Consider the following 13,200-nt stretch of genomic DNA (forward strand, 5'->3'; position numbering starts at 1 on the left):
CTGAAGGACTCGTAATATAACAGTAACCACAAAGACTGTAGAGGATTACAGTTGGCAGATACGAGCTCTTCGAAGCCACCCTAAGTGAGGGGGTATCACCCCGGCCCACAGGAGAGGCTGTTTCTGCAGCTGAGTTCGACAAGGCCTCGGGAGATGCCCGGGACAAGGCGGTGGAGTTCTACACTAACTTGGTATTGTTTTGAGCTTCGAACTTTGATGACCTATTGTTTACATGGTAGGTTGCGGATTTTGGCCTACCTACACGTAACGATGATCTCGAGATGAAAATGCGCGACTCGCAAAGGTAGGATTCACCGTCTGCCAACGTGTTGTTAGTTTGAGGTTTTAGGAAAGCGCACGCCTTATGGCTGGAACAAGTTCAGAATTACATCGCTCGGGTTCGATCTGATTTGGTGACGGATATCGAGCAGAAGCTCTCGAACGTAATAGAAGGGAACTGCTGGAGGGCTTCTTATGCGGGTTAGATTATCTAAGCAATGGTGGATGCTTAGGTATCTTTGCCATGTGAGCCTGATACTCTGGAGCAAATTGGGAGAGAGGCGACTAGCTTCGAGGTTCTCAAGTACGACTGGACGGGCCAGTACCATCCCTCGAACGCATTGACAGATATAAAGGAATATTGAAGGAGTATGAACAGCAGCAGCAGCCCCAACTGAAGAAGCTACTGTCAGCCGACTGGGTGGGTTTGCTGGGAGATTCACATGTGGATGGCCTTGGGAGAAATGTTGGCTCAGATGGTAGGCCGTTTGCCTGAGTTCGATGAGGACCCGGTTCAAGAGTTGACGAAGAGTGCTGATGCGCTGTTGGTCCGCTTTAAATACGAGAATGACAGGCAATGCGTGTTCCGCTGGTGGCCTTGCAGGCTCGAACTTTGATCTTGTTCAGAGCGATCTCCAACTTGATCCGAGTGGCTCTGGAGACAAGTATAAACGCGTGTGATGCCGCTGTTGATGAGGCCAACACTAAGCTGGTCGGAGATGCGGTGCTGCAGGATTGGGCCAAGGGTGTCATGGCTGAGACCACCGACTCCTTTACTAAAAGATGCACCAGAGAGTAGGCGGAGCGTAGATATTGTGGCGACGACCTTTTCTGATTAGGTATCCCTGGATTGCCTCCCAGTCTGAGTTCCGTTCGAATAAGGCATTGTTGATACAGGAGGTTAAGGATCGTATTGATACCTGTACATCGAAACATGCAGTCCGACTCGCTGAGCATTTGAGGCAAGAGGTAGTGCCACAGTGGAATACTACGGCCGTATACAGCGCGTGGTTGCTCGCATCCAATTATGGATCGTCGATATTGTATGTGTGCCTGGTGGTGCTTCACTGTCGTACTCATTGGATTGAACTAGTTCTTCCGGCGGTAAAGGAACTCGACCGATCGTTCCTGAGCCTGTATCAGCGGTTGGCTTGTCTTCATCTCTTACAGGTTGAGATGCTGATGGGGGGGTATAGAGCTGAGAAGAGGAAGCTTGAGATGACCGCATTGCCGGCTGATGAGGCTGTTCTTAGACGGGACCACACTGCTATCACTCAGGATGTGTTGGACCGGTTCGACAGCGATGAGGAAGCGTAGGAGCCTCACGACCGGTAGCCCAACAAGGCAGTGTTGGTGTCTCCGCAGGGTCGCCGATTCGGCTGCATATAAGGACTTCCGCTCGCAGCTGGACCATAGTATGGGGGCGGAGTGGGACAGACTACGCAAGAAGAATATCGAGCTGTGGAAGGTCTACTCCGATGATGCTACTGCATGTGCTCTTGAGATGAACCGGAAGTAAGGAGACTCCAAAATTCTATGATGTGCCGACGGTCGCATCAGATACGTGAAGGAGTCCTGTCCCCAAGGGTGGATGTGTTTGTTCAAGCTGTGGCCGAGTTCTCATGCTGGGCGTGTTAAGGCTAATCTGGACGAGTGTTTCGAGACCAAGGTGAGGAGGCATCTTGCGACTCTTCTTCCTCCGCTGCTGGTGGTGGTGGTGGGATGTGCTGTTTTCTTGCAGTCGAGTGTGAAGATGCCGATCTCGATGCGTCAGGCGGTATTTGATAGCTGGTATGAGAAGGAGTTGGGCAAAGAGGCCGCTGAGGTATGTGCTTTGGAGACCGTGATGCGCCTGTTGTTGATCCACCGCGGCAGGCTTGGTCATCGCTCCATCATCAGGTGAGACAGAATCTGATGGTATTCCTCTTCACGCTGACTCTGCCTGTGGTTTGGATAAGTTGGTTGACGACCCGATCCCGAAAAATATTATGATGATGATTGTTAGTTGTAGTAGAATAATGTTGCCAATGAAATGCCGAGGTGTCTACTACTATATTCGCGAGTAACAATATGAATCATTCACTGTGTGCATCTCTCTCACGCGGAGTTTCAGCTAAGTTTTGTGTTGCGTGGAGTCCACTTTGACAGGGAACGTTATGGACTTTAGTTTCATCCTCATTATCTTATTGAATGAGAGGATACAATTGCATTGCACTACTCCCTCTACTAGAGGTGGTAGTACGAGCTGAGAAGCCTGGCAGCACTAGTAGTGTAGTTTCCCAAGAGAATGGTGAAGAAGTATTGTCTGATGACATGTTCGGTGCTCCGTTCAACGTAGATTTCGGGAAAGGCATGGGTTCTGGTATCATTATTCCTATGGGAGGAATCTCTTTCGTACCGATGGGCGAGCTATACGACTCGATCGATGATGTTCATGAGCTTGCTGGTGGAGACAAAGCTGTGGTTGCTCAATCGCAGCAGCAGCAGCCGAAACGGCTCCGCCATGGAATGGTCCCTTTGGCGAACCTGTTTAATGGAGTAATCGGGCAAATGTTGAATCAGATGATGACGGGCTCCTTGGGAGGGATAGAAGGCGAGTCTACCTTCACTATGAACACTACGGCCGGTGAAGTTGTTATTGCTGGTCAGCTTCCGAAGCAGACTTTACGAACTGAGCTCGGTGAAGAAGATAACGGTATCACTGTGAAGCAAGTCGGTAAAGGTATTGTACTGCAAGTGAGGAAGACCAATGGCCCGATGGTGACGGATATGCAAAGATACTATCCGATGTCGGACGACTGCTTGCTGGATAAGACCAAGGTCGTTTATGATCAGAACAGTGGCAAGCTCCGAGTGACTGTTCCTCGGAACCCAGGCATGTCTGCTACTGGTGGTAAAGCGCGGAATTCTGGAACTGATTCAGACGAAATCAAGAGACAACTAGACGAGGAAGCTCAGAAGGATGGTGTGAAGATTCGCTTCGGTGATGACGATACTCTCACCGTTATTGTCCCGATGTCACTTGGCCGAATCGCTAAGTTCAATGGGAGCCGCATAGAGCTGGAGAGTGGTAGGGTTGTGACAATACCTGTTGAGATTGAGACGCTACTGGACGAGTATGAGGCGGATGAAGAAAAGATGAGAGAGTATACATTCAGAAGTTCAGAAGTCTCGAAGAACTTTCCGATCACCAATGATGAACTATGAGGAAGATATTATGCATCATTAAGTTCTGTCTTTCTCGCCGCACTCCGTGAAGCGAGGTGCACTTTTATTATAAAATATGTGATGCCTTCCTGCTTGTTGAGTTCGGTTGGGGGTACGAACGAGTCGTTCGAAACGACAATGAAGTGATAAATGTCGTTCACTGCCCATCGCAACCGGCGAGGCTGTAGTGGTTTGCACGAAGCTAGGCTCAGAGTATGTACGTCGAGTTGGCAATTGTTTGAGTGTGTAGTTAGATGTATTTGAAGACGGCAAGTAAGCTCTGAGATTCATGATTCAGTCAATTGCAGTGTGCCTGTATAATGTGCTAGGTGCCGTGTGCGGGAGAAAAATTCATGTTAGTTGGCAGTGCCAACTCCAATATGAATTTTTACTTGCCAACTTGGCGCGTTCCTGCATTTTCCTCACACGTAACCCCCTGAAGACCAAGACTTCAAACCCAACAGCAACAAAAGTTCATCACCAATCATCACACAGCTGATGTACCAGCTGAACTGACAGAAGTTATCGCGGAGAAGCAAAGAGATTGACTCCATACTAATACCGACTTATAACTGACACGTCCAACCCTGTAGACCCTGGAAGCGCTAGAACTAGTCAAGGCACCAGCACTTACGTCTACAATGGTACAACCACAGGATCAGAATGATGGAAAGCATGACGAGAGGTAATTACATGGGTTCCATATCATACTCGCCTTCCTCCTCATCAAATTCACCTTCTTCCTCAGCGGTGGCATCCTGGTATTGTTGATACTCAGAAACCAAATCGTTCATATTGGATTCGGCCTCGGTGAACTCCATCTCATCCATGCCCTCACCAGTGTACCAGTGGAGGAAAGCCTTCCTTCGGAACATTGCAGTGAATTGTTCAGCCACCCGCTTGAACATCTCCTGGATGGCAGTGGAGTTACCCAAGAAGGTCACAGCCATCTTGAGACCCTTGGGTGGGATATCGCAGACACCACTCTTGATGTTGTTGGGGATCCACTCGACAAAGTAGCTTGAGTTCTTGTTCTGGACATTCAGCATTTGCTCGTCGACCTCTTTAGTCGACATTCGGCCACGGAAGAGAGCGGTTGCGGTCAGATATCGTCCATGTCTAGGATCGGATGCACACATCATGTTCTTAGCATCAAACATCTGCTGAGTCAATTCGGGCACGGTGAGGGCGCGATATTGCTGAGAGCCGCGAGAGGTGAGGGGGGCGAAGCCCGTCATGAAGAAGTGTAATCGGGGGAATGGGATCATGTTGACCGCAAGCTTACGGAGATCGGCATTGAGCTGACCGGGGAATCGCAAGCAAGTAGTGACACCAGACATAGCAGCAGATACCAAATGGTTGAGATCACCGTAAGTAGGCGTTGTGAGTTTCAAAGTCCTGAAGCAAATGTCATAGAGGGCCTCATTGTCGAGTACCATAACCTCATCAGCGTTCTCAACAAGTTGATGTACTGACAAGGTAGCATTGTAAGGCTCCACGACAGTGTCGGACACTTTAGGGGAGGGGAACACGGAGAACGTCTCCATGATCCGATCAGGGTACTCTTCACGAATCTTGGAGATCAAGAGAGTTCCCATACCAGATCCGGTACCACCACCCATAGAATGGCAGATTTGGAAACCCTGCAAACAATCGCATCCTTCAGCCTCCTTACGGACGACATCAAGGACGGAATCAATTAATTCAGCACCCTCCGTGTAGTGACCCTTCGCCCAGTTGTTGCCGGCTCCGCTCTGTCCGAACACGAAGTTATCGGGGCGGAAGAGTTGGCCGAACGGACCAGCGCGAACCGAGTCCATAGTGCCAGGCTCGAGGTCCATCAATACAGCGCGAGGAACATATCGTCCACCGGTGGCTTCGTTGTAGTACACATTAATGCGCTCCAGCTGGAGGTCAGAGTCACCATGATAGGTACCAGTAGGGTCGATACCGTGCTCGTCGGAGATTACTTCCCAGAACTTAGCACCGATTTGGTTACCGCACTGGCCGGCCTGAATGTGAACGAGCTCGCGCATTTAGATTATTAAATGAAGCTGATCAAGATGAGCATTCCTACGAAAAGTAACTGGTTCAACGATGAACAATATTCACAACCCAACAAATAAGAGAATGCGCAAAATCATACCGGATGCTTCCATGATGGAGTTGCTTGTGCAGGAGGTCTCCACATACCGATACAATAGTTGCTTGTTCACATATTAAATGCACTTAAAATTCATCACCATAGCCTTCCTCCTCTCCTTCACCCTCAGCGGTCTCAATGCCAACCTCTTCATAATCCTTCTCTAGAGCAGCAAGATCCTCACGAGCCTCAGAGAACTCACCCTCCTCCATACCCTCGCCAACATACCAGTGGACGAAGGCACGCTTGGCGTACATCAAATCGAATTTGTGGTCAATGCGGGAGAAGACCTCAGCAACGGCGGTGGAGTTGGAGATCATGCACACGGCGCGCATAACCTTAGCGAGGTCACCACCTGGGACGACCGTGGGAGGCTGGTAGTTGATACCACACTTGAAACCAGTAGGGGACCAGTCAACGAACTGGATAGTCCTCTTAGTCTTAATGGTAGCAACTGCGGCGTTAACGTCCTTAGGTACAACGTCACCACGGTACATCATACAGCAGGCCATATACTTGCCATGACGAGGGTCGCACTTGACCATCATGGAAGCGGGCTCGAAGACGGAGTTGGTAATCTCGGCGACAGAGAGCTGTTCATGATAGGCCTTCTCGGCAGAGATGACCGGAGCATATGACGTGAGCATGAAATGGATACGAGGATAGGGCACCAAGTTGGTCTGGAACTCGGTAACATCCACGTTAAGGGCACCGTCGAAACGGAGAGAGGCGGTGAGGGAGCTGATGCACTGAGCAATCAGACGGTTGAGGTTGGTGTAGGTCGGCCTCTCAATATCGAGGTTGCGACGGCAGATATCATAAAGAGCCTCGTTATCCATCTGGCAAGTGACATCAGTGTGCTCGAGAAGAGAATGGACGCACAACACTGTGTTGTAAGGCTCTACCACGGCAGTGGAGACCTGAGGACAGGGCCAGATAGTGAAGGAGAGCTTCGACTTCTTGCCGTAGTCGACACTGAGGCGCTCAAGAATGAGGCAGCCCAAGCCAGAACCGGTACCACCACCACAAGCGTTGAACACGAGGAAGCCCTGCAGACCAGTACAGTTATCAGCAAGCTTGCGGATACGGTCAAGACAGAGATCGACGATCTCCTTACCAATGGTGTAGTGACCACGGGCGAAGTTGTTGGCCGCATCCTCCTTGCCGGAAATGAGTTGCTCAGGATGGAAGAGCTGCCTGTAAGTACCGGTACGAACCTCATCAATAACAGTGGGCTCGAGATCGACAAAGACGCATCGGGGGACATGCTTGCCGGCACCAGTCTCCGAGAAGAAGGTGTTGAAGGCGTCATCACCACCACCGATGGTCTTATCAGAGGGCATCTGTCCATCAGGCTGAATGCCGTGCTCGAGGCAGAAGAGCTCCCAACAGGCATTACCAACCTGAAGACCACCCTGACCGACGTGGATGCAGATAGCTTCACGCATTTTGAAGGATTAAAGGAGGCGCTTGGTTAGCGACAAATGGATTCTGAAGAAAACAGCTTGAAATCCTCGAGCGACCATCTTGAAGTGGACAGAAACTCATCTACCTGATGCACATCACTATCGACCGTCCTGGGAGTACACCACATTCCACACTCACTCTATGATTATCTATCACACTTTTTGCTTATCGTTACCCTGGTAGCGTTTGTCTCACCTAGGCGGGCAATGCAGCGACCGAAACGGTTGCGCATTTAGGGCGAGCGACGGCAATTATGGGCGTAATAATAGATGGCGAGCGAGATTAATGATGAGCTGTTCATATCGCGCGCGCCACTTCCGTGAAAGTTCCATCGGTGTTGACGAGCTACGGTAGACGATATTGCAAGGCGCTGTGGGAGTAACAAGGCTGTGTCCAACAAGGTTTAACCTTGCTGTTATTGCTGCTTGCCCTCTACCTCTGTAGGTCTGATCAATTTTGTTCAACATTCGAACATGATATCAGACAGCCTGGTCTCTACTGTCTATTGTTGTTGAGTTATCAAGTGATCCTTCCTACTTCATCCCTCACCCATATGAAAACCGCATTGAACATCATAACCCCACAGAAGAATAGTTAAAGGAACTAACAATTATCGATAGAAATGTGGTTCATTGACAATCGGTCGCACAGTATCAAACGACAGGCCAGCAGCCCATTTTCCAAAGTAGCCTCGAGCCTTCGTGCTCCCAAGAGCAGCTGGGATAGCATCGAAGTGCATGTCGAGTGCATTAGCTGGCCCCATAACCGTTACGTTCTTGAAGTGCTCAATATGATGTGCCTGACATACATACCACCACACTTCACCTGTACACATACCACAGTTTTACCTCAATACTGCACAAGTTGCATTCCTTCACAAATTCCTCGATTTCGAATTTTATCCAAGGTCGATCCGGATCCTTCGTTTGCCTCGGTGTCGAATGTACTTCAATGATAATACTCTTATCCATAGCCTTCAGTTCTTCACGTGTGATGGGGAAGATTTCATCAGCTCTATTGAGGCCAGGATCGATGAATGTTAACCTTTAATGTGAATTCAGTGGAAAATGCCTTTACTCTTTGGAGTTACCTTCTTATAGGTAGCCCAGCAAAGCCGCTCTTCATGAGCGACGCCAGCACAATGCAGCCCTTACTGAAACTGTACAGGCTGATGCCCTTTGACGCATCTAACTTATCCTCGAGAACATTGCTCAAGAGCTGCTTCAAGTGAGCTGCCCCATCGGGAGCTATTTCCGGATACTCCCGCATGTCCTTCCAACGTGGAGAACCGTGAGCATCTACTAGAGTGAAATTTGAATAGATGGCGTAAACAGAGTCGGTCAGTAAGTGCGGCCGAATTAGAATCTGACAAAACTGCATAGTCAGCGAAGCGATAGCGGCTCGACTGATCTCACCAAATCAACGTCCTGTGGCACGAGACTGCTGATGACCCATGCAACACCGTCCATGCTGTAGCGATAGTCGTTACGTACATCTCCACTCGGTCGAGACTTGAAGCCGCCAGCGAATGTCGATATGTCACCGAGGAACCACACTTGGACCCTCTTCCCCAAGCCTTTCCGATGATATACGTAATTGGTGCGACCCGCGAGGCCTTCGACAGCTCTCACACTGAACGACAGTGTCATAAGAAGAACTAATAACAACAACGATGGCGAAGAAGAAGAAGAAGAAGTTCAACGCTCTACACATAATTGGTAACGAATAACGCAGAACAAACCTCAAGACGGTAGACTACCACAACAACGGGAAAGTCTCAGAAACAGCATATAAACACATCAGTCGGAATAGCAGGTTGACCATCACAGCATCTGACTCAATGCTTCCGATGGCAAACGGATGGTCATCTTGTCCATCTCGGGAATGACAGTAACTTGGCACCCGAGTCGGCTCGTGTCGGTTACTTCTGCTGCCAAGTCGAGCATGTCCAGTTCCTCCTACGCACAAAAGAGCACTCTCCTACGCAGTTATAAAACTAGCAGAGCGCAACTCGCCGCAACTGAGGGTTACACAATACAGCCTACCTCATCCGGCTCGGGTATTAATTTAAAGACGTCCTCTGGGAGGATCATGTGACACGTGGCACAAGCGCACTGAAATCGAGTCACCCTAAATTCTCGTAGTTCACCTGCCCATCACACCGACCTGACCACCGCAAGCAGCTTCAATGTCGATATCGTTAGCATGGGCCACCTCCAGGAGGGACTGAACAACCACGCCGATTCAACTCCGTAATTGAGTAAGCCAAAGAGTGTCACCTGTCCCACTGGGGCGCTCACGGTCTTCACAGCATTGCCTTCACTATCGACGAAATTGAGTAACACGTGATTGTTGCTGGAGAAGTACCGTAGCCCTGGCACTCCACGAACAGCACTGAGTACCACTGGTAGTTTGAAGCGGAGATGAGATGATAGCATTCGGGAAGAATACGTGCACTGCCACTACAACGGCAATGAGCCCGATCGAGATGCGCCATAGCTCAACACAGGCCTCTTTTCTAGTAGAAATCACTTGGTCTTTGCCTTGTCAGTTGTGCTAGGTTGCGAGGGAATGAACAACCAACGTGGCCTTTGCTGGATGAACACACACCACCACATCAGTATTGCCGCTACCAACGCCGCTACTAGTGCTGGTATGAGTCGTAACTGAGAACTCAGGAGTAAGTACTAGGTGAAAATCACTCTTTCCTAAATGTCCATGAAACGATTACGAGAATCATCTAGTCCTCTTCATAGAGTATCCACTGTCCGATCGGCTATCGATTTCGCCAATTTCAGAGGGAAACTATCCTTGTTGGAAGAGAAATCGAAAATTTCATGATGTGCTTAATAAAATAGCACGCTCCTTAATCGACTCGATTGAAAATAGGATAACTTCTCAAATACGATGCACTACTATAACACCAACAACCGACCTGGCTCTCCGGAAGGACACAAAACGCAAGGGGTTCCATGATGATGTTGAACGCCACAGGCTCTCCCATCTTGCCGGGAATATAGGATGCTGATCTCGGCCGAGTCCGGAGTTGGAGGATGTACCGTCTGACAGAACACACGAACGTTCGGAAATTTTGACGGAAAAACGAAATTTTCCGATTTTCGTAATCACAACATTCATCTCACCGCAGGATCGGATCCGGCTCCCCAGCTCCAATGATTGCACCGTTGCCGTCAGTCTTGAAAACTATCTTAAAATCGTCAACTTCTATTACGGGGTCCCGCCCCTCAGTAGCCGAGAGCACGAATAGGGTACTCATAGGAGCCTGGCCTGGCATGGAGGTCTGAGAGTAAAACATGGCGCACAGCACAGTGGTTATCATCACAGCAGCGAATAATAATAAATCATGCGTCCCCTGTCACCCTAATTTCATATCCTCTGTTAGACTCAAGACTCCCCGCGTCTATGATGTAGTTGATAACATCACCAGGCACAGCCTTCTCAAAGGTAAACAGGTGTCCAGGGATCAACGTCTTCCCAGTAACTTCATTCACAGAGGCCCTCACCGCCTCGCACAGTGCTAAACAGCGAGCCGCCAACAGCAGTGCCGCCAAGTAGAAACCCATAATGTTAAGTAATGATAACTGCGGTCGAGAATGAGCACCAAACATTACAATACGACCACGACGTTACACTCCCATTCAACGTGCTCTGTAGTGGTCCGCGATGGTCGAACCACACCTTCACGACGATACATTGCCTCTAGTCCCTCCATCTCTAGTTGCGACCTATGATCGGCCCTATGTCACTTTCAACCTCCATTGGAGAAGTCTGATGATCAACATTGAACACATCTATCGACCAATCGCAGCGACATGAAGGTGAAGTACAACTCAGCCTCCTTCAGCACCTTCGACAACCGCCTTTCGTTGACTTCAAATGATATACTTTCAAACACAAAAACAAGTCAGATTAAGAATCATAGGTTTGCCGAGATAAACGCAGAGCATCTACACGCCTCCGTAGAATGCAAACATTCACCACAACAGCCACAGTTCACTAATGAATAGCACCACTAGTTTCACCTGGTCTATCGCAATCCTCAAAAGGGATCACTGGTCTCAGACGGAGAGTGTCGTGATGATAGACCTCTGCTGAGCAATTAAGAGATCATCCGTACTGGCCTTGGGACCCTGCCACGTCTAGCGGAGCGAAGCCAGCCATGTTATACATATACCAATCGTCAAACCCCCGAGGCCCTCCAACTTCCGTACCACCGTATGGTTGCAAGAGAAGCATATCTTCGCCGTCTCGGTCCTTCCACATCTTCATCGCATACCCATGAACCCCCGGTCACTTCTCTGAGGCCCACCCGTCCGCCTCTCCATCACATAGGTATCCACCCTCACTGTCTTAGTCACCATCGTTATCCCTAGCACATACCTCTGCTTTTAAAATAGTCCTCTAAGAAGGCGGAGCGAAGCCATTCCTATGCTTACTTCGAGTCTCTCCTTACCTATCTCCTTCAGCATAGAAACCATCACTGACGAATTACTCAGCGTGGGAACTCTCCACCATCTAGACCTCAACCTAGTACACTCCGTTGAGTACCCGAGTGATTGGTATTGGTATTCCTCCAGTTCGCATCTCTATTCTCGCGTCACACTGCTGCCACCATTTCCTTCTATAACTTCCAACAAGTAGAGTGAAACCACGACAGCCACCACCACTGTTCCACCGACCGACAACCAACACAATAGACTCAACAGCCTAGCGAAGCGAAGCTAACAGTAACTAGTAATGTACTTCAGCGTAACCATTTAAAGGCAGATTGAATACAGCTTCTGAGGCCGGGCCCTTCTCGCGGTCTTTCCACCGGTCTACGCCCTGCAGCTTCACCCGAACGAGCATTTCCCCTACATACTCATTATCGTGCATTAGTGGTATCCATCTGAACCCCAATGATATCGTACCATATCAAATACCTAGGATATTACCCCCGAACTACGCCGTATTTCCGAATCACTTTCATGCTAAGGTGACACGCAGCAACATTCTTATCCGACCGAAAAGTCCTCTGGCGAATGAGCGTGATGTGTACCTACCAAAACTCGACCGCGTTGGACCCGATGGAATTTCACAAAAGCTCTGTTCCAAAAGTCGGTATTGTTCTCCTGTTGGTCCCCCTTGAGAAAGAAGCCTGCCTCCCTATTAAACTCCTTATCATCGTTACCATCTGAGCCAAGACAAAGCACCATGCCCTAAGATCCAATTCCCCATCATTACCAACCCACGCCGTCCTCTTAGACTCTTGACCATCCAGCTGTACCTCTACTGCATGAACACCTATATCCTTTAGATGCTTCACACGTATTATGGACACTCGCAGCTCCGGCTTAACCCAGCCCTTGGCAGCAGCCGTGTTGGGCATAGTGCTGATACAACAACAGTAATGTGCTGATCTTCGTGGCTTGACATGTATCATAAAACTCAAATTCCCACAGTTGTGTGAAGATCTCAATAGTATTAATTAGTGATGGCTGATTAGCAGCCACTCCATCATCATCATGGGCGTGCGGTACGATAGATACTTGGGCGATCTGAGGACAGTAATAATATAGACATCCAACTACTCATAGACTCGTCATCATTATCATCACCTTCTGCATGCCGTAAAAACTCAAAAAACGCCAATTTCCTACAACGATTACAACAACTATGACAAGATAAAAGCAGTGGAGGTAATGTCGAGACACATCCCGCAGTTTGACCACATAAAAACGACATAACCCCTTTCGTGGTTATTTGAAACAACCCATTGAGAAGTGGCCTATACCACTCCAAGACCAAAATGTTATCAATCACACTTGAAGACCACCCCGAGCCGCACTTCCAACACAACGGAATCAGACCATCACAAATGTGTCGATGGAAACTTCACCAACGTGCAGCAGCATCATCATCTAACATGGTGTCAAGACACAGTGGCAGCGCCCAGCCTCTACTAATCATGCACATACAGCTTCCATCATCGTCGTTATCATATTACCTACACTAATCCCAATCACGACACACGACCGATGATGCTACTGGCATTACGTGTCGAGGGATGTGCGCCGCCGATCGTCGTCGTCGTCGTCGTCACA

General features: G+C 49.1%; 10 protein-coding genes across 10 annotated transcripts in view; 2 read left to right on the forward strand and 8 right to left on the reverse strand.

Moving 5' to 3' along the window:
* Positions 1-608, reverse strand: part of Pmar_PMAR006365 (conserved hypothetical protein) — a gene marked incomplete at both ends in the record, with an annotated part of 1,079 nt that extends 471 nt beyond the window's left edge. The window contains one exon of the mRNA XM_002786903.1: positions 390-608. Coding sequence (XP_002786949.1) covers positions 390-608 — 219 coding nt within the window. The remainder of the gene's footprint in view (positions 1-389) is intronic.
* Positions 609-722: 114 nt separating this feature from the next.
* Positions 723-2,391, forward strand: Pmar_PMAR006366 (hypothetical protein; the record flags this gene model as incomplete). The annotated part of the gene is made up of 8 exons (XM_002786904.1): positions 723-860; positions 884-1,074; positions 1,119-1,248; positions 1,450-1,592; positions 1,645-1,794; positions 1,840-1,948; positions 2,021-2,104; positions 2,179-2,391. 8 exons carry the CDS (start codon positions 723-725, stop codon positions 2,269-2,271), a joined length of 1,038 nt encoding a protein of 345 aa, XP_002786950.1. The 3' UTR covers positions 2,272-2,391.
* A 78-nt stretch (positions 2,392-2,469) lies between these two features.
* Positions 2,470-3,486, forward strand: Pmar_PMAR006367 (hypothetical protein; the record flags this gene model as incomplete). The annotated part of the gene is made up of 1 exon (XM_002786905.1): positions 2,470-3,486. One exon carries the CDS (start codon positions 2,470-2,472, stop codon positions 3,484-3,486), a length of 1,017 nt encoding a protein of 338 aa, XP_002786951.1.
* A 689-nt stretch (positions 3,487-4,175) lies between these two features.
* Pmar_PMAR006368 (beta-tubulin, putative) lies at positions 4,176-5,522 on the reverse strand (the record flags this gene model as incomplete). The annotated part of the gene is made up of 1 exon (XM_002786906.1): positions 4,176-5,522. One exon carries the CDS (start codon positions 5,520-5,522, stop codon positions 4,176-4,178), a length of 1,347 nt encoding a protein of 448 aa, XP_002786952.1.
* Positions 5,523-5,652: 130 nt separating this feature from the next.
* On the reverse strand, positions 5,653-7,077 carry Pmar_PMAR006369 (Tubulin alpha chain, putative; the record flags this gene model as incomplete). The annotated part of the gene is made up of 1 exon (XM_002786907.1): positions 5,653-7,077. The coding sequence occupies one exon, from the start codon at positions 7,075-7,077 to the stop codon at positions 5,716-5,718; it is 1,362 nt and encodes a 453-aa protein (XP_002786953.1). The 3' UTR covers positions 5,653-5,715.
* A 629-nt stretch (positions 7,078-7,706) lies between these two features.
* Positions 7,707-8,755, reverse strand: Pmar_PMAR006370 (conserved hypothetical protein; the record flags this gene model as incomplete). Its single annotated transcript, XM_002786908.1, has 4 exons — positions 8,512-8,755; positions 8,187-8,461; positions 7,945-8,140; positions 7,707-7,895 (listed from the first exon to the last, which is right to left on the reverse strand). The coding sequence occupies exons 1-4, from the start codon at positions 8,743-8,745 to the stop codon at positions 7,707-7,709; spliced, it is 894 nt and encodes a 297-aa protein (XP_002786954.1). The 5' UTR covers positions 8,746-8,755.
* A 164-nt stretch (positions 8,756-8,919) lies between these two features.
* On the reverse strand, positions 8,920-9,534 carry Pmar_PMAR006371 (adrenodoxin-type ferredoxin, putative; the record flags this gene model as incomplete). The annotated part of the gene is made up of 4 exons (XM_002786909.1): positions 8,920-9,054; positions 9,142-9,210; positions 9,263-9,322; positions 9,376-9,534. 4 exons carry the CDS (start codon positions 9,532-9,534, stop codon positions 8,920-8,922), a joined length of 423 nt encoding a protein of 140 aa, XP_002786955.1.
* Positions 9,535-10,235: 701 nt separating this feature from the next.
* Positions 10,236-10,680, reverse strand: Pmar_PMAR006372 (hypothetical protein; the record flags this gene model as incomplete). Its single annotated transcript, XM_002786910.1, has 2 exons — positions 10,236-10,397; positions 10,477-10,680. 2 exons carry the CDS (start codon positions 10,678-10,680, stop codon positions 10,236-10,238), a joined length of 366 nt encoding a protein of 121 aa, XP_002786956.1.
* Positions 10,681-10,831: 151 nt separating this feature from the next.
* On the reverse strand, positions 10,832-12,485 carry Pmar_PMAR006373 (hypothetical protein; the record flags this gene model as incomplete). The annotated part of the gene is made up of 5 exons (XM_002786911.1): positions 10,832-10,885; positions 11,861-12,005; positions 12,052-12,155; positions 12,196-12,290; positions 12,341-12,485. The coding sequence occupies 5 exons, from the start codon at positions 12,483-12,485 to the stop codon at positions 10,832-10,834; spliced, it is 543 nt and encodes a 180-aa protein (XP_002786957.1).
* A 483-nt stretch (positions 12,486-12,968) lies between these two features.
* Pmar_PMAR006374 (hypothetical protein) overlaps positions 12,969-13,200 on the reverse strand; it is a 1,205-nt gene continuing 973 nt past the window's right edge. Inside the window, exons 6-7 of the mRNA XM_002786912.1 lie at positions 13,154-13,200; positions 12,969-13,103 (exon numbers count right to left, since the gene is read on the reverse strand). The exon at positions 13,154-13,200 is cut by the window's right edge and continues 4 nt beyond it. Of these exons, the coding sequence (XP_002786958.1) occupies positions 13,196-13,200 (5 nt within the window). The 3' untranslated portion in view covers positions 12,969-13,103; positions 13,154-13,195. The remainder of the gene's footprint in view (positions 13,104-13,153) is intronic.

This window comes from Perkinsus marinus (assembly GCF_000006405.1).
Source record: "Perkinsus marinus ATCC 50983 genomic scaffold scf_1104296930488, whole genome shotgun sequence".
In the NCBI taxonomy this organism is placed as follows: Eukaryota; Perkinsozoa; order Perkinsida; family Perkinsidae; genus Perkinsus; species Perkinsus marinus.